We start from the raw sequence: 18,983 nt of genomic DNA on the forward strand, positions 1-18,983 counted from the left end.
GCCTAGACCTACCTCTACCCTTAAACTGTTTAGTTTATAGTTATCTAACCTTAACCAGACATTAACCCAGAGATTATTTAGCAGAGACGGGCCACTTCTATTGAAATGAATGTGAGAAATTGGAACACTCAACAAAGAAGGTCTGAGCGCCCAACGGTCAACGGATGTAGAAAGGAAGTTCCGCCTTACAGTTAAAAGAGCCAATCACCTTTTATATACAGACATGCGCCTTATCTGTACAAGCCTGGAAAATAGTTTTCTAGCGTAATATGAGGTAAAGAATCACAATTTATGATATCATTATTGTCATATTTTATTGTTGATTTGAAATATGTTCTTTGATCGTAATATTGGCCAACTGTTTTTTTAGATTTTGTCCTTTCTCCATTCAAGTAGATAGGAGCTGCACTGTCATGACTGGAAATAACCTCCTGAGATCGTTCCAAAGATGGCCGACAGTGGACTGACTTTATTATTATTATTATTATTATTATTTTATTATTATTATTATTGAACATATACAAAATATACATTTATAATGGCATTCGAATTGTAAAAAAAATAAAAATAAAAAAAAATAACAGTAAAACAAGGCACACAAATAAATTGGGAATAAATAAATAAATAAATAGTAATGTACAGAGAGGGGTCTTTTCATTCATCTTCCAGTAAATCAAAGTCTCTTATCATCCTAACAAGTTTGCAGGCCTGTTTACTCTTCATACATTTTAGTGATGGAAAATAGCTACAAAGAAAATCACTTCTAAATACAGAGAAATAAGGTTATGTCTTCATATACTTACATGTATGGATAAAGAATTTACCCAGAATCAACATAATGAAAAATTCAAATTTTTTGTCATCCAACAACATTCCGAATACAACATGGTTTCTAGAAAAAGTAGGCAGTGACTGGACCTTTGTTTGCAACCAAGACATATCTTCCCAGAAAATATTTGTGTGCATACAATAAAAGAAAAGATGATCAGTTGTCTCTATGTCAATTTGATAAAAAATACAAATGTTGTGATCAAAGTTAAATCGAATTCTTAAAAAGAAACTTGAAGGATATACCATTAAATATTTTAAATTGAGTTTCCTTTGCTTTAGGAGCCACTGGAAAACTAATATACTGGATTCGCAATTTTTGTGCAGTTGGTTTATCATAAACTTGTAGAATATTATTACTGTATAAAAGTGTAGGGTACAATTTAGAATTAAAGGAAGAATGAATATGTTTGTTGGGAAGCATTGTCATAAGGTCATTACCATCAAAGAGAAGGGATGGGAGTTCACATGAGCCATCTAGCACGTGAACAAAAGTGTTTTGTACTAAGCGAATAAAACTTTTTGGAATGGCATTTATAATACACTTAAACTGTTTGCGTTCACAATATAGGTTGTATTTAGTACAAAAATCTTTGAAAGTTAACAGACTCTTAACCCCATCCATTAAGTGAACTACAGACCAAATACCCTTTTCGAGCCAATCAATAATGCATAGAGACTTGTGTCTGGATAAAACAAATCTGTTATTCCAAATGGGGGTTCTATGTGGGGTAAAGTTGTGATTATATAATAACTTCCAATACAGCAAAATCTGTTGGTGAAAAGAAGATTTGACTGGAAGTTTTGAAACAATAAAATCACATTTTAATAGGAAATCAATTCCACCCAATCTCCTAAATATACCCATGGGAATGCAAAACCAAAAACTATTTTCATTAGTTATAAAAAAATGTTAGCTATTTGATCTTCAATATGCCATTTATACACTGAAAGTCAAAGGCTTGTAATCCACCATTCTCGTAATTTTGTATAAGTTGTGCTCTCTTAATGTAGCGTACACGCTTTCTCCATATAAAATTAAAATTAATTTGGTTAATGGTCTTAATAGCTCTATTAGAAATAGAGAGGCAAGATGCAGGGTAGATAGATGCACTTGGCAAGACTTTTCATTTTAGTTAAATAAATCCTTCCAAAAATAGACAAATCCCTTTGCATCCATATATCAAGTCTGCCTTTGCATTCATTCTATTTATTCCAGATATTTAGTTTTTCCTTAATAAACTCATCCTTGGAAATGTGTATATCTAAATATTTAACACTCGATTTGACTGGGATATTATAGCCTATGCAGCTTCAAAGGGGCATTCGTGTATTATGGTGATAATTTCACATTTGCCAATATTACGTTTTAAACCTGAAAATTTTGAAAAAATAATTAATTATTTCAATTGCTTTGGGAATCTGATCAAGAGCTTTTAAAAATAATGTTGTGTCGTCCGCCAATTGACTAATCACAGTTTGCTGTCCAAACACATTTAATCTTTCAATATTTGAATTTTTTTATAAGGATGGCCAACATCTCTGTAGCCATAATAAATAACGAGGGCAAAATGGGGCAGCCTTGTTTAACCCCTCTCTTGATTTCAAATCTAGGTGAAGTACCTGTTGGCAAGGCAACTGAGCTATTAATATCTGTGTAGAAAAACTGAACAACCTTACGAAAATTTTCACCAAACGAGTAGAATATTATTATGTATAGATCGGCCTCTAATAAATCCAGTTTGTGTCTCCCCAATGGTTTTTTGATAAACCAATTTTCAAGCTATTGTTATATATATATATATATATTAATTTTTGCATCAGAAAATTCCACACCATCAGTGATTAAAGTTTTAATGGCTTTTTTTTTCTTGACGCTTTTTTTCTAACCTACAGAAATAAGCTGAGCTTTTCTCCCCTTTTTCCATCCATTTAGCTCTTGATCTAATGTATGCCCCCCTAGCTTTTCTCATACAAATTTCATCTAACTGTGATTGCAGAGATAACAGTCGTGATGTATCTTTCTCTGTCAAACTTAATTTGTTAGAACATTAATTTATTTCTTTAATAAGAGAGGTCTCTTCTAAAAGATAATATCTATTTAGTTGTTTACAGTAAGAAATAGACAATTGACAAAGTTTGTATTTAAAGAATTCCCATTTGCTTATCCAGGAAACCAAACTATCATCTCTAATAATATCTGAAACAATATCTTCCACCACTTTTATATAGTCCTCTTTACCGAGAGAGTTAAACTTCCAATATCCTTTGTTACGGAAAGGTTTATCTGTTTGATTTATCATCAACTCAGTTGAACAATGGTCTGTCAGGGGAGCTGCAGATATGCTAGAGACGGTTTGATAAAGCAAAAATCTATGAGAAATTAACCAAAAGTCAATTCGTGACTTGCTAGAAGCATCACGTTTAAACAAAGAAAACTGTTTTGTATACGGGTTTGATTCACGCCAAGGATCTACTAAGCCTTGGCTATTACAAAAATGTACTAATATTGAGTTATAGTGATGTACATTATACTTAGTAGGTGACCTATCTAACCACTCATCACAGATAGTGGACTGATTTGCTAGAAAGATTTGGATTAACCGCAACAGCAAATGCGACTCTCGCGAGACTTTGGCATCTGGACGGTTACCTTAGGCTCGTTTTAGATGCCAAACATCTCGCCTTTAAAGAAGATGAGAGTAGACGGCTGCAGTCTGGGGAGGAGTGAAATAAGAGCTGTCAAGTCGGACAGTTCTCACTTCTCATAGTGGATCAGCCGCTATGAGATCAAAGGCAGATTTCGCGGGATTCACGTTAATACGCTGTTGCTGATAAAGTGGATATAATTTAAATTCTGTTGATTTAAATTGAAAATAAATATGATGAACAAACACTCAATGTACCTGTTATTTAATTCCCCCATAAGACGTGTCTTCCCATACATTTTTAGTTGAATAAAGACACGTATTTCAGAAATATGATACCAATCACATATCCCATACAGAGATTGAACTGTCAGAGTGTGGGGAATATTCACATATAATTGATACACATTAAAACATGATATTAGAGATAAAAAATAAAATAAAAACTCAAACATTTTAAAAGAGAACAAAACATCACGGTTGTTTAATCCAATGAGCATTAAACTGTGTCATCTGCAAGTCATTTCCCATCATGCCTTTAGTCAGCGCAGTCGGGGAGAGTTTTTTGGCAAATGTCATCATGACATCAGATTAAGTCAGTCATCACTCGGACACATTTTTAACCGGCATGCACCTCGCGGTGATCACCGGTGATCGGCGCTGCGCAGATTCTGCTAATCTCGAACGAGCCTAAACCTACGACCACAAAATGAAATATCGCGATACTGAGATCTGAAACTGCAGGGAAGAGCGTGACACTACGCGATACTCAAATGTGAAACAGCAGAGCGTGATGTCAAACTGAAAGCTGCTTATCCGAGTGTTTGACTTTCCCTGACGCGACGCGTGTGTTTCAATCATAACTGTCAGCATGAATCGTTATTAAACGCATGTAATTTTTTAGCCAGGTTCAGTAATGGAGGTGAATTCGAGCTGTGCGTCTCCTAAAGAAGAGGGCGAGCTGGAGGACGGCGAAATCTTCGACGATGAGCCGCAGACGCAGCGGCAGCAGAATGTTCGGCCTCCGCGACGTTCCCGAACCAGTCGAGGCATGATGAACAAGAGAGCGCGTTTACCCGGACCTATGGTCAAAAACAGTGTTATAGTACCGATAAGAACTAATCTGCCCGGGCCCATGATCCCCACCGCCCCGCACACAGCCTTCCCCCCTGGACTTCGGCCGCTCACAGGGCACGGGCAGGCCGCGCCGCGTTCCGGCTTCTGGGAGCGCAGCCACGGCGCGCTGGGCCGCTTCAGATACCGCATTCACCACGCGTCAGACTGGACTCGAGACTGGCCAGAGCGATTCTCCGAGAACCACAGCGGCAGAACCGAGTCTCCATGCAGGAAACGTATCCTTACAACACACACACGCACACACACACACACGCACGCACGCACACACACACACACCGCTGACTCAGTAAAAACATGGTGATCTTTGTTATTCTAAAAATCTTTTATTTACATGTAAATCATACTATGCCTTATAAATAATGATAATTATAGTACCACGGTGCATATCAACGTACCATATAACTGTGGTTTTGGATATGTATCCTGGTAAATTGGTAATACTATTTTCAGTGGAATACCATGTAATTACCACAGTACATGAATAGGGTAATCATGTAGTACTATACTATTACCATCTGAGTCATTCAGTGTTAAGTACCCCTCTCAAAAATGTGGTTTTGATCATGTTTTATAGGTGTAAGACATAAATGATGATGAAAGCCAAAATATTAAATGTTCTGGTTCAGTATGTACAGAGTAATCCGTTATTTGTTTTCTCCCCCAAAAATGTTTTTTCTTCATTAACTAACATCTTATGGAGTTTTGGGTTCCTTGCCTCAGTCGCCTAAGGCTTGTTCACTGGGCAAAGACAAATCATTTTTAAAGCAGGATTTTGAATCACGTGAGGTTGAGGACTTAAAATCTTTACAGCATCATTTTCTGTAAAGCTGCTTTGAAACGATATGTATTGTGAAAAGCGCTGTACATGGAAAAATAGTCAAGTAATTTTTCTTCCTCTTATTTGGAGCAATCCTAGGAAAGGAGTTCTATCTATATTAAGGCTCTATATATGGTTAAACCCCAAAGATGTGGGCCTTTAAGTGTGACTCCATGCTGATTGATGAATTTGACCAATTTACCTGATTTCACCAATTTAGGTTTTTAATTTGTATTTTATTTTATTTTTTTATTTTAATTTGGGGGCACTGAAGGATTCAGCTGAAAAAATATTTTACAAATATTGTTATTTGTACTTTAGACCTTGTTTTGTTGGACGAGAAAAACTAGCTTCATACCATGTGACCCACACTTTATTTTCGGCCATTGAAAATGAGTAAAATGTAACAATTTATTGATGGACCCACACTGAGATCCCAATATCTCTGGGATTTAACCACATAAGGCCTTAAATATGAGGAAAACAAATGGAAAGTTGATTCAGAACCAGAATTTAAAAGGATATTAAAATATTTAAAACTTTAAAACAGAAACTGTGAACATCAAACTCTATTTCACATACACCCAAAGCCTCTTACACTAACCATCATACAAAAAATGGGAATTTGTGCTGGTAAGAGTGGTTTGATAGTAATGACTCGATGTTAAGTAGTGCTCTTCAACACTTTTGTAACATTTTCCCATTTAGTCCACTTTAGTTTTTCTCAAAGTTTGTTGCACAAAACACATATAATGTAGTTTTTCATGACCATTTTCCACCCTTTCTCTTACCCTTACAATTATTATTTTGCTACTATACCTTGTAAGACCTCAATTATTTATTTATAAATGTTTTAAACAGTAGTGTGCTTCATCAGTAGGTCTCAACCAGGGGGCCTCAGCAATTTCAGAGGGTGAACAAGAGGACTTAATAATAAAAAAATAATCATTTAATGAAACTTAATAAATTGCAAAAAATCAAGATCAATATGGCCTACTATATAACATTCCTCTTCTCAATAACTGTTGTTTTTATTGAAGAACATGAGAGTTCTTGCAGCTTCTTTATACAGAAAATGAACATACTGTGCACAGTACGCAGGCTGCATACTGCAGAAACGGGCCAAGTTATGGAGATCTTAACCGCTGATGTTCAGAGAAAGCAGGTGGCAGATGTGTGGTGAAGTGGACAGTTGCTCCTAAAGCAGAGACTGTGGATGAGAGCTTTGAAGATCTGCTGCTGAAGTACAAACAGATTCAGGTGGAGCTCGAATGCATCCGCAAGGAGGAGCGAATGGCCCTGAAAGACGAGGACACACATGATCAGCGCTCGGCGGGCACCTACAGCGACCTGCCGAGTGTCACGATAGAGGAGACCATTTCTGCTGTGACAGAGCAGAAGAAAATGTTTCAAGCGTTCAACATCAAACTGCTCAGACAGAAACTGTTGAGCCCTGCTGAACGAGATGCTCTCAACAGCAGAAGTGCTCCGGACGTCCAGAGACAGCACAATGATAAGATGGAGAAGGACGCCAGTCAAGATGATGGTATCATTAAGAAAATCCTGATTCAACAGTTCTTCATCAATTCCTGTGTAATTTATATCAGATCAATGTTCTCATCAGATTGTATGTTTTTCTCTTAGATGTGAAGGATGAATCAGAATCAGATCTCAACATCTCTGCTGTGAGTGAAGTGTTCACAGCTGCCCACAACAAGGTACAGATTTATTTTTACTGGTTAAACACTTTACACCAATAGGTGTTGAACATTCTAAAATAATTCACATTTTCAACAGTTAATGAAAGGGGGTTTTTAAAGGAATAGTTAATCCGAAAATGTCAATTTACTCACACTCGTGTTGTTTTAAACCCACGTGGCTTTCTTATGCAGAATACACAAGCAGAACAAAAGTTTAAAGACACCTTTCAGAATTTATACAAATATAAGGGATAAAAGATCATATTTTTTTATTTAGTACTGCCCTTCAGAAGCTACATAACAGATATTGACACATCTAACAAAACAAAATTATAACAATCTACTCAAATCATCCAGTTCAAAAGTTTACATACATTCAAAAGTTTTTTTAGTGTGTGGCCTTCTTGAGCATCAATGAATGTTTGCACCTTTTGTAATAGTTGTCCATCAATTGTCCTAAGTGTCAAAAGCTGGATGTCAGTATCATTTAGCCACTGTTGGGGACAACTCAAATGTGCAGAAGATGCTGGGAAACCAAAGAATGTGCAGTACCTGGTGGATTTTTCTTTAGAACAGCAGACGACTTCACTGCTCAGGATAAAGCAGAGACTCATCAACAACTGTCACAAAAGATACAAACGCGCATCAACACACCGTATTAAGAAACAATGGGATGTAAACTTTTGAAAAGGATCATGTGTGTAAATTCAGTTATGTTGTCTTATGGAATATATGTAAATATCTGTTGTCAAATAGCTTCAAGGAAGTACTCAATAAAAAAACATCTGATCCCTCTTATTTTTAAAATGATAAACATCTTGCAAATTCTGCAAGGGGGATGCAAACGTATGCACTCAACTGTGCGTCATATTATCTCAGATTTGTGTTGTTGTTTATTTTGTGTTGTTGATGCGTGTTGTGTTGTTGGATCAGGTAAAGGAGGAAGAGGACGACCTGTCAGAGCTACAGCTGCGTCTCTTAGCTTTGCAGTCTGCAAGCAGGAAGTGGCAGCAGAAGGAGCAGCAGGTTCTGAAGGAGAGCAGGGAGAAGATCACTAAAGCTGTCAAAGTGTCTCAGGACAAGAGTAGCTCTCCATGTGACAGGAACCAGATGAACAGCAGAGCAAACACTGTAGTGTGCAGATCACAGGACAGAGTCAGACCTGCAGCGAAACCAGCTCCAGACAAGACCAAACCAGTGGCCAGAGCAAAGAAACCTGCACACATGAGTAAGAAATGTACACAGTATATTACACAGTGACATAATTTTGATGGGGCTTCAGTCCCAGTTAATCAGCAGATATTTCCTGATAAGCACGCATGTGTTGTATTGCAGCAAAGCAGGCATGGAGGAAGCAGCAGCTGCGCACGTGGAAACTGCAGCATCAGAGACAACAAGTAGAGCAGAGACACAAACAAGAGGAAGAGGAGGAGAGGAAGAAGAGAGAGGATGAAATCCGGAAGATCAGAGATCTGTCCAATCAGGATGAGCAGTACAACCGCTTCATGAAGCTGGTGGGATCTAAACATCGCTCACGCAGCAAGGTCAGAGTCCTCGGCGCTCATCTGCTATTAATTGGATAAAACATCAAGTTTTAAAAGAAACTGACACAAGCCCACTGAACAATTGTAAATTCTGTAATAAGGGCATCTTTAGACTAATTTATCGATTCCGCTTAATTAAAAGAAAGAAAGAAATGCATAGCTTGTGTTGTGCGCTTCAGAGTAGTGATGTGCCGAAACCAAAAATTCTGGAGACACCGTGCCAAAAACCTGAGCCGAAAGTGCTTTATATACAGTGTATGTATATACAGTTGTGCTCAAAAGTTTGCATACCCTGGCAGAAATTGTGAAATTTTGGCATTGATTTTGAAAATATGACAAATATGAAAATATGTCTTTTATTTAAGGATAGTGATCATATGAAGCCATTTATCATCACATAGTTGTTTGGCACCTTTTTAAATCATAATGATAACAGAAATCACCCAAATGGCCCTGATCAAAAGTTTACATACCCTTGAATGTTTGGCCTTGTTACAGACACACAAGGTGACACACACAGGTTTAAATGGCAATTAAAGGTTAATTTCCCACACCTGTGGCTTTTTAAATTGCAATTAATGTCTGTGTATAAATAGTCAATGAGTTTGTTAGCTCTCACGTGGATGCACTAAGCAATACTTGTTGACCCCTCTCCAAACATAGCGCTTATGGTTGTGACCACGAAGCTCTATTTTGATCTCGTCACTCCAAATTACAGTATGCCAGAAGCTGTGAGGCGTGTCAAGGTGTTGTCAGGCATATTGTAACCTGGCTTTTTTGTGGCATTGGCGCAGTAAAGGCTTCTTTCTGGCAACTCAACCATGCAGCTCATTTTTGTTCAAGTATCATCGTATTGTGCTCCTTGAAACAACCACACTGTCTTTTTCCAGAGCAGCCTGTATTTCTCCTGAGGTTACCTGTGGGTTTTTCTTTGTATCCCGAACAATTCTTCTGGCAGTTGTGGCTGAAATCTTTCTTGGTCTACCTGACCTTGGCTTGATATCAAGAGATCCCCGAATTTTCCACTTTTTAATAAGTGATTGAACTGTACTGACTGGCATTTTCAAGGCTTTGGATATATTTTTATATCCTTTTCCATCTTTATAAAGTTCCATTACCTTGTTATGCAGGTCTTTTGACAGTTCTTTTCTGCCCATGGCTCAGTATCTAGCCTGCTCAGTGCATCCATGTGAGAGCTAACAAACTCATTGACTATTTATACACAGACACTAATTGCAATTTAAAAAGCCACAGGTGTGGGAAATTAACCTTTAATTGCCATTTAAACCTGTGTGTGTCACCTTGTGTGTCTGTAACAAGGCTAAACATTCAAGGGTATGTAAACTTTTGATCAGGGCCATTTGGGTGATTTCTGTTATCATTATGATTTAAAAAGGAGCCAAACAACTATGTGATGATAATGGCTTCATATGATCACTATCCTTAAATAAAAGACAGTTTTTTTTGCATGATCAGTCATATTTTCAAAATCAGTGCCAAAATTTCACAATTTCTGCCAGGGTATGCATACTTTTGAGCACAACTGTGTGTGTGTGTCATATATATATATATATATATATATATATATATATATGGGTGTAACAGAACCGTATGGTTCGCCACCCACGATTCGGTAAGCATTGGCACCGCGGATCATCTCAAGTTTATTGACGCATCTGGAGCACAAGGTTTTGTGAAGAAAATAAAGCGCCAAATAGACACGCACAGTTACAACCTCCGCTAATGCACCTGAATGGATCTGTAGATGGTTACGTTCTGCCTGTGTTTTACATGGGTCAACTTGATGACATCACTGTTCTGCAAGCGTTGTGTGTAGTTGAAAATGGCAAGTGGAGTAAACAAGCTGCTGATAGAGAAGCCCCCTGCATTATTCAGGTCTCCTGTCTGGGAACATTTTCTTTTTGCAGTCAGTTACAACAGCGATGGTCAAAAAACTTTTACAAAACAGGCACTGTTTGCAGACATCGCTTGACACGAGTGCCGTATACTGGTAATACATCGACATGTGATAATTTATGGCAAAATCACCAGGGAAAGATAGCTCGCGGCGCACACCGAGCCTCAGATTAGCCGAAACTGCACACACTCCCTTTTGTTTTTAAGCAAGCACTCAGTGCTGATTCAGACAGGCATAAAACAATAACTAAAGCAATTGGGGTGTTTATTGCCAACGATATGTTTCCCTACTCCGCTAACGAAGATTTGTGATTTCTGTGTATGATTAAAACACTCAAGCTGCATCGCAACATCCCTCGTATCCATTTTAATAGCAAAGTTCCTTCTATAGTGATGTACAGCTTCAGAATATTCAATATGTGCAGTAGAGTTTGAAATGCATTTTGTTACGGTACATGCATGAACATAGTGCAGGTATTAAGTTAAAATGTTGATTTATTAATTAGAGAAGAGGGTTTTTTAAAGACCAAGTGAAAATTAAGCATTGTTTTACTATAGTAATATTGTAGTAACCATGACTGCTGTCTCCATGGTTTTCTTTTCAGAAATCATAGTTTTGATACAAATAACCATGGTTTTACCACAGTAATATTGTTTCCATATAGTAACCATGATTATACTATATATTGTAAACGTGACAGTAACCATTTTGATTATGTGGTTACTCTGTTTTTACTACAAATGCCATAGTTAAACTATGGTTACTGTAAAACAATGATTTTTATTAAGGCAAACCTGCTGAAGTGTTTGTTACCAAACAAACTTTCTTTACTTTGGATTTGGCAGAAATATGTTTTTTTTTCTGCACATTGCAAATACAGAACCGTACCGAAACCTTGACCCTAAAACCGTGATACAAACTGAACCATGAGGAATTTTGAACTGTTACACCTCATATATATATATCAGTTGAAGTCAGAAGAAAAAATTCACTGATTACCAATATGGTGGCCGATATAGTTAATTTTTGAGCTGGAATAAAAACAGACCTTTTTCTATGTGGATTGTTCACCAATTTGATATTGATCAATATGAATATGCAAAGGTACTCAGAAGGCTGCTTTCTTAAATATTTTTATCAAAGAATATTTGACATTATTAATATACATTGTCAACAAATTCTAGAAATGAACACTGAGAAAATAAAGAATAAATAAAAATACAATAAATAGCTTAAACATCAGTACTGTATGTTTGGTATCGGTCAGTTGCTGACCATTTAAAAAATAAATTCAAATAAAATAAATAGCTAAATAAACATCAGTACTGTATTTACATTTACATTTATGCATTTGGCAGATGCTTTTATCCAAAGCGACTTACAGTGCACTTATTACAGGGACAATCCCCCCGGAGCAACCTGGAGTTAAGTGCCTTGCTCAAGGACACAATGGTGGTACTGTATGTTTAGTATCAGTCAAATGCTGACCATTAAAATAAAGAATAAATTCAAATAAAATAAATAGCTAAATAAATATCAGTACTGTTTAGTATCAGTCAGTTGCTGACCATTAAAATAAAGACTAAATAAAAATAAAATAAATAGCTAAATAAACATCAGTAGTACTGTTTTGTATCAGTCAAATGCTGACAAATGTAATACTGCCAGTCAATTAGGGGCAGGTTGTAAAACATAAGCATTTACACCTGCCGAGACAAGAGATAAACAGCGGCAGCAGTGTTACACCATTCTGCAATACAAGTTCAGGGGAAAATTTCAACTGTGGAAAACCAGACTTTTAAATATTACATTTTATAAATGCAATGACTGGAATTGTTCGGTTGAAGGGGGTACCAAATTGCAAATCCTGAACCAGTTTGGTGAATACATGTTTACACATTAGCTTCCACTCAGCTGACAAGCAATGAAAGTAGCTACGTGGTTAGCTAGTTAGCTATAAGCTCATTGTCACGGAGAGTAAAAGATGGACCAGCATTGCGTTTCACCAACTAGGTAACAACATAGCGTGAAATCAGCACTCAACAGACACAATCCACCACCGCACCATTGTCTGCTGAGCAGCAAAAAGATGCTCTGGTGTTTACCTTTCAATCTGCTACATTACTGATTGCACTGACAAACTATAGCTGGCTAACAAAACAAACAGATGTGATAAACATGAGTGACATGGTTGTCAGGGACAGGGTTAACGTTATATTAGTTATGTTGAAAAGGGAAAATGATGGGGTCATTGTTTAATAACTTTTCAGTATGTATTTCACAAACTAGTTAGCAGTTTACCAAGAAGAGACCGCTCAACTCCGCACCACCTAACTCTGCCCTGTCTGCAGAACCACCGTCAGTTCAGAGTCCGCTCTGTAAACAGTGGAGTCGGAGCGCGCTCTGCTGGACAAACTACGTAATGACACCAATTCTAAAGCATTGTTTTCTGCATTATATGTTCTAAAAAACGTTTTCATATCTGAAAAAATTTCTGTGCATCCCTACTTCAGAGTGAACATGTGACGCACTATTCTATGTACATGTGCAGCGCTCGTGATGTTTTCAGTGCTCTCGGAGCGGTTAGTGTGCATTATGAAAGCAATGAGTTGCAGGATCATGCATTTGCACAATTTCAATTATTTGTAACTGCTACAAGTTATTATACAAGTCTAAAGATGCAACACAGTAGATACAGTCCTACTTTCACAGGAAAGTTGATGACAGCATCTCTCCAGATTTGTAATGAGGTAAAAATGTTAAAATACACAGTGCAACTGTGGTTTTCCAAGGCTCTAGGTGAAAGTGCAGTAAATATGTCAGAAATATATTACTAGATTTGTATGAAACAAGTGTAATCCTCAAAATAAAGGTAATAATTCAGTATTGTAATAATATTTAACTTGATCGAGTTGTTAGTTTTTTCACACCCCGTAAAAAACAAAAATAATAATAATAATTTTTTTAGTAGTGCTGTCAGTCGATTAAAATGTTTAATTGTGATTAATTGCATAATTTTTAGTTAATCGCGATTAATTACTGATTTTGAAAATGCTGTAATTTGACTCTATACTTTTCTTATGTTTTTTTTCCATCTTAGGAAAGAAAACAAAACAATATATAACAATATAATTCTTAATTACCATTTTCCAAACAAAACCGTCCACAATATAAAGATAAAAATGCACTAAAATCACAAATTCAAGTAACATTAAATGTTTCCCAAAGTCTAAGTGGGAGTTTGACTAATTGAAAGAACTAGTCTCCACATAGGTTGCATATTCATTGCAATGGGCATTAAATCTCAAACTCTTATCCTCCACAATATAAATCTGCCTGTAGACTGTGGCCATCCGCTTTGTTACAGCAATCGTGAAGCTGCATTCATGATTCCTATCAGAGCATCAATGCCAGTGTCACTTTTAACTCTACATGAAAATGCTTGCAGACGAAACGTCTAATGTGTTTTTGTGATAGTTAAGACTAGCTTCACGTGCTTCTGTGGTAATTAAAATGTGCCTTACATGTGATAGAAATAAAGTATTTTTCAGCCCAAGTCCCATCTGTGCTTATTTTGTACATCAAACAGCATTAAAAGGTCCTTCCTCCATCATCATATTAAACTTTTTTTAATCAAACGCATGCGTTAACATATTAATTCTGACAGCTGTAGTTTGTAGTAAAATATGTTTGTAAATATAGATTTTTATTACTATGTTTTGTTGTATTGGTGCATATAAATGAAAATTGTATTCTTCCTTGGGTATATTTGGTGAAAGACTTGATCTTTATTTCTTGCATTAAACATTTTGAAGCCATTTCTGAGCAAAAACATTAATAGACATATATATTGAATAATATCAATAGGCTGAAAAATATCTAGATATATTTTTTGTTGCCGTTTCGCCCAACCCTAGTACACGGACAAAAAAATTCAGCAGACAGATGCAAGAATGCGTCCTGCTACATAATTTGTCTGCCACAATTATGTAATGTCTTAGAATTATTATATATGTATATTCTTATTTTATTTTTTATTTTTTTTTTATCAAATTGAATAGAGATGAAAAGAATGTGATGTTTTTATGTGACATATCTTCCAGTCTTCAGATGCTGATCAGAGGAAACTGCTTAAACAGAGTCTGGACACATCAGGAAACCTCTACCAGTATGATAACTATGATGAGGTCGCTATGGATACTGACAGTGAAACAAACTCACCAGGTACTGAAGACTAGTAATGTACTAGTTATCAGTCTCATGAGAAACACAATCACAATCAGAAAAATATAGTTCTTATCTAAACTGTTTTCATGCAGAATTTAGCTAGAAAACATCTTTCAAACATGAATCTGAATTTAATTGTTTTGATTGTAGCCACGTCACCAACACATGATGTAATACCTGTGTTTCCTCTGGAGTCCACACCTCTCAGACAGGTACATTAACCCTTTCGTCTCATCTCATCTCAACTCCACATTCTCATTTGTCTGATGGTAATTTTCTGTTGTTGTGTGTCAGGGTTTGGAGCAGCACTATCTGCAGCAGATGGAGTTTGTTCGTTCAGCTCCTTGTCCTCCTTTGCCCCCGCTGCCGCCCCCAGATGAAGCAGAGCCACCGCCGAAGCCTCCGTTTGCTGATGAGGAGGAGGAAGAGGAGATGCTGCTGAGAGAGGAACTGCTCAAATCCCTGGCCAACAAGCGCGTTGTTAAAGCAGAGGTAACAGAGTGTCACAGGACATGGGTTCCTGTGTAATGTAACATATATAACACTGCTGTTCTCTCTGTAGGACGCGTCCAGTAGCAGCGGTCCGCCCTCTCCAGCCCTGAGACCAGCGGTTCAGCCCAACACCCGGAACAACCTCACTGCAGTTAGCCTCAACACCGTCATCTCGCACGCACGAGCGCTCAAGTTTGTGCGGGGTCATCCTGCTCCTAAAGCTCCGTTTGTGGTGAGTGTCACTGTGAAATACCCAGAGATATAACATCAGGCAGGTGCACGTTCAAACTGTAAATTCTCTTTTCTTTTGTAAAGTTGCCCCGGCACAAGACTGTGGTGGTGTGTCTGAACGCGTCTGACGACAGCGACTCTGACGGCGAGAGCTGCAACCCTGCTCAGAGTGTGTTTGGAGGGCTGGAGTCCATGATTAAAGAAGCGCGCCGAACTGTAGAGGTGTGTAAAGTAGCACTTGGGACACTTGAGCACTAAGACAGATTTAGTTGTAAAATCGAAAAACAAAGTGCACAAAAAAAGAAAATGTGGAACACTATACAAAGAGTGCATAAAAAATGTCTCATATGAGTGTATGAGTTGAGAATGAATGTTATGCAAATATAATAAAGCAAATCATTTAGACTGTATGTTTGATCAACTTTAGTCAGCATAACATTTGATCATTTTGATGATATTTTGTTTTCAGGCAGCCAAACCTAATCATTCAGTGTCAGAGAAGAACAACCCAGTGAAGAGTGCAGAAGCACTGCCTGATGTTAAGAAAATGGAGTATCGCTGGCTAAGGGAGGACATGGGCAGGTAAAGCAGACCGTTGTGGTGAAATTTAATTAGGGAAAAAACAGAAGTCCGGTTTTCTCTCTCACATAGTTTATTCGAAATCAAACTGCTGGTAGAGTTCTTATCAGTCTCTCCAAACAAAGTTTACACACACTCACTTAATACCTGGATCGATATCAGCTCTGATACTGAAGCTTTTAGATGGATCGGGTATTGGTCCAAATCCGATACTGTGTATTAGTCATGTTCGTTACTGTCAAGCTCCAAAAATGACATAAAAGAATCATAAAAACACCATTAAAGGAGTTCATATGACTTGTGCATTTTATTCAAAGCCACTTGAAGACGTGCAATAGCTCTGTGAATCACAAAAGGCTGTGTTTAATAAGTAAATATATAGTATGCGCAGCACCAGTGCGTTAGCGAATGCTGCTGCTCTGACACAAACTCACGCACACACTGGTGATGCACTCGTGGCTATTTTTAGCCTTCACCGGGGTGCGCAATATTTGAGCGCTACTCAAGAACAGCATCTCAGATGTAGATGCTCAATAGTTCAGTTCACTTATAATATGCATTTAGAACAGCACTAGAGGTGCATTTTACCAGAATTTGAATAAGAAGCGAATTAAACTACTGTGAACTTGCCTACAGACACATAAAGGACTTCCTGGAGAGTTTAGAATGTCAAAATAAAAGCATGAGAGTTTAAAAAGTGCACGATTTAAATATATTACTGTTGTATTTAAAATTACAATTAAAAGTCAATAATAATATTAAAAACAATTTATTATTATTATTATTATTGTCATCATTAGTATTTGTTTACAATTTATAACAATATTTAAGTTGAATGGGTTCCAAAAAAATAACTGTGAATGAAAAGTGGACTGATGCCTTACAACTAAACTGAACAAAAAAGAGATCTGAAGTCCAGATGCACGTTGAAACATTTTTGGGGGAAATAAAAGGCAAAAATAAAACACTGGTTTCTTTTCTACTGAAGACTTGAAGATTGGAATTTCTGTTAATTTTGCTGCTACATTAACCAGTATACTAGTTAATAATAAAGTGTTTCTTAATAAGCTATATATTTATATTGAAATAATGTGTAGTTAGAGGTTTGTGTTTCTTTACATATTAAAGAGTACTCCCAATTAGTTCCACACAATAATGTAAAGATATTCTAAACTGATTATGCAAAAAAACAACAACACTGGTATCGGCTTGGGATTGGTATCGGCCAATACTGAGATTTCCGATATATTGGAATCGGATCAGAAGGGAAAATGTGGTAATGGTGCATCCCTACTTCATACATTTCCGGTAACCTTGACACACACACGCACGTTAAACAGCTCTTTACTCCCTCATTCCTTCTTTGTTACTTCTTCCAAATTTCGTCCTTGAATACACACTGTATCCTTCATGGTTACACTTCGTACTTACCATGGCCACAAAAAAATGCTAAATCAACTTGAGCAGTTTAAATGTGTTAATTTATTAAGAAGCAATAATTAATGCATGATTAAATAGAAATAATCACTTCCTTCTAAAATGTGAATATTCAGGGAATTAAGAATAAAAATGCACATCTGAATGCTAAAATGAGCATTTGAATTTTGGATCTGTGCCAAGCACTGACAATGACTTACGCCATTCAGGCCGATTGCATTCTTGGGCTAAAACAGATGCAGGGCAATGAATAAAACTGTCTCAAGACATGTTTGAAAGGCTCAGTGTCCATTTAAATTGACAGAATGTCTAAAAATGTATTGCCCCTGCATGAAACGCTGAAAAAAAAAAACCCCAGCGCTACAGTTAAAGACATCATTTAATTATTTTGGACTGTAACGGAAGATTCAATGCATAAAGGGCATCATGGATGAGAGGTTATGAAGTTCTGTTAAACATTGATGTGATTTTCTGAAGTGGGGAGAAGCAGAGATTGATAGTGGCCTCGTCTCCTGTGGGCTCCGACTCAGAGCTGGACATCAGAGGAAGAGCAGCAGACCTGCAGGAGAAGTTAAGTCAACACAAGTGAGTCCATCTCGGTTTTGCAGGTAAAGACACATGCACTCATACTGATGAATGTATGTCTGTGAACATTTCCTGTGTTTTGTATGCAGAGCTCAGCTGAGTCAAGATGAGTCTCTGTTGAAGCAGCTCCTGCAGCAGGAAATGAAGAAGAAAGAGTCTCTGAAAGCAGCAGAGGCAAAAGTGATTCGACTCAAAGAGCAGCTGCTGGCATCTGAGAAGATTGTGAGTGCCAATAGAGTCCTGCTCAAGAAACTACAGGAACAGGTGTGTGTGGGTATTAGATGTCTGTCAGTTGCATTAAGTTCAATCATGCTGCTTGTTCAGGAGAGGTGTGCAATTAGTTTTCTAAGTAATGAACATATAATTTTCACCTGGTGTACAATACAATGGGCAAAGAAAAATAAATAGACTTACAATGGAAGGACTTGATAGTAGGCTCTTTGGACAATCACCCAGAACACCCTAGCAACTGCAAAGCAGTGTTCTAAAAAGCAATGCCCTGGCAACTAGGGGTTGACCGATATGTTTTTTTTCAGTACCCCCAATTCTTTCCACACAATGAGGTAATTATATTCTAAACTAATTATGCAAAAAAACAACAACACTTGGATCGATATTGGCCAGTACTGAGATTTCAAATATCAGAATCGGATTGGAAGAGAAAAATTGGTGTCGGAGCATCACACAAATAAGCAGAGAAATTGAAATTTAAAAGTTTTGGTTGTCTTTCTTGCCATCCATGCCAGAGATTGTTATCTCTGAATAATTTTCACAAAATTTCAACAAAAATCTGTTTATTATCAATAGACCCAAAACATGTTGATTAATAAAGCAAATTTT

General features: G+C 37.1%; 1 protein-coding gene and 1 long non-coding RNA gene across 8 annotated transcripts in view; both read left to right on the forward strand.

The window, feature by feature from the left end:
- The first annotated feature begins 135 nt into the window (after window positions 1–135).
- Window positions 136–629, forward strand: LOC127435784 (uncharacterized). 2 transcript variants are annotated; one of them, XR_007896293.1, is made up of 2 exons: window positions 136–274; window positions 394–629. It is a non-coding gene; the product is annotated as an uncharacterized LOC127435784 (long non-coding RNA). The 2 variants fall into 2 exon arrangements; XR_007896294.1 differs by having other exon boundaries at window positions 174–274; window positions 371–629.
- Window positions 630–4,123: 3,494 nt separating this feature from the next.
- LOC127435762 (zinc finger C3H1 domain-containing protein) overlaps window positions 4,124–18,983 on the forward strand; it is a 49,647-nt gene continuing 34,787 nt past the window's right edge. For 3 of the 6 annotated variants that reach the window (XM_051689432.1, XM_051689435.1, XM_051689436.1), the window contains exons 1-13: window positions 4,125–4,828; window positions 6,587–6,976; window positions 7,075–7,148; window positions 8,064–8,358; window positions 8,466–8,674; window positions 14,696–14,816; window positions 14,970–15,031; window positions 15,114–15,311; window positions 15,382–15,543; window positions 15,627–15,764; window positions 16,012–16,124; window positions 18,036–18,143; window positions 18,233–18,407. In XM_051689432.1, the coding sequence (XP_051545392.1) occupies window positions 4,393–4,828; window positions 6,587–6,976; window positions 7,075–7,148; window positions 8,064–8,358; window positions 8,466–8,674; window positions 14,696–14,816; window positions 14,970–15,031; window positions 15,114–15,311; window positions 15,382–15,543; window positions 15,627–15,764; window positions 16,012–16,124; window positions 18,036–18,143; window positions 18,233–18,407 (2,481 nt within the window). In that variant the 5' untranslated portion in view covers window positions 4,125–4,392. Of the gene's footprint in view, window positions 4,829–6,586; window positions 6,977–7,074; window positions 7,149–8,063; window positions 8,359–8,465; window positions 8,675–14,695; window positions 14,817–14,969; window positions 15,032–15,113; window positions 15,312–15,381; window positions 15,544–15,626; window positions 15,765–16,011; window positions 16,125–18,035; window positions 18,144–18,232; window positions 18,408–18,983 lie in introns of all 6 variants that reach the window. The other 3 variants (XM_051689433.1, XM_051689430.1, XM_051689431.1) reach the window with 3 other exon arrangements.

This window comes from Myxocyprinus asiaticus, chromosome 46 (genome assembly GCF_019703515.2).
Source record: "Myxocyprinus asiaticus isolate MX2 ecotype Aquarium Trade chromosome 46, UBuf_Myxa_2, whole genome shotgun sequence".
Classification (NCBI taxonomy): domain Eukaryota; kingdom Metazoa; phylum Chordata; class Actinopteri; order Cypriniformes; family Catostomidae; genus Myxocyprinus; species Myxocyprinus asiaticus.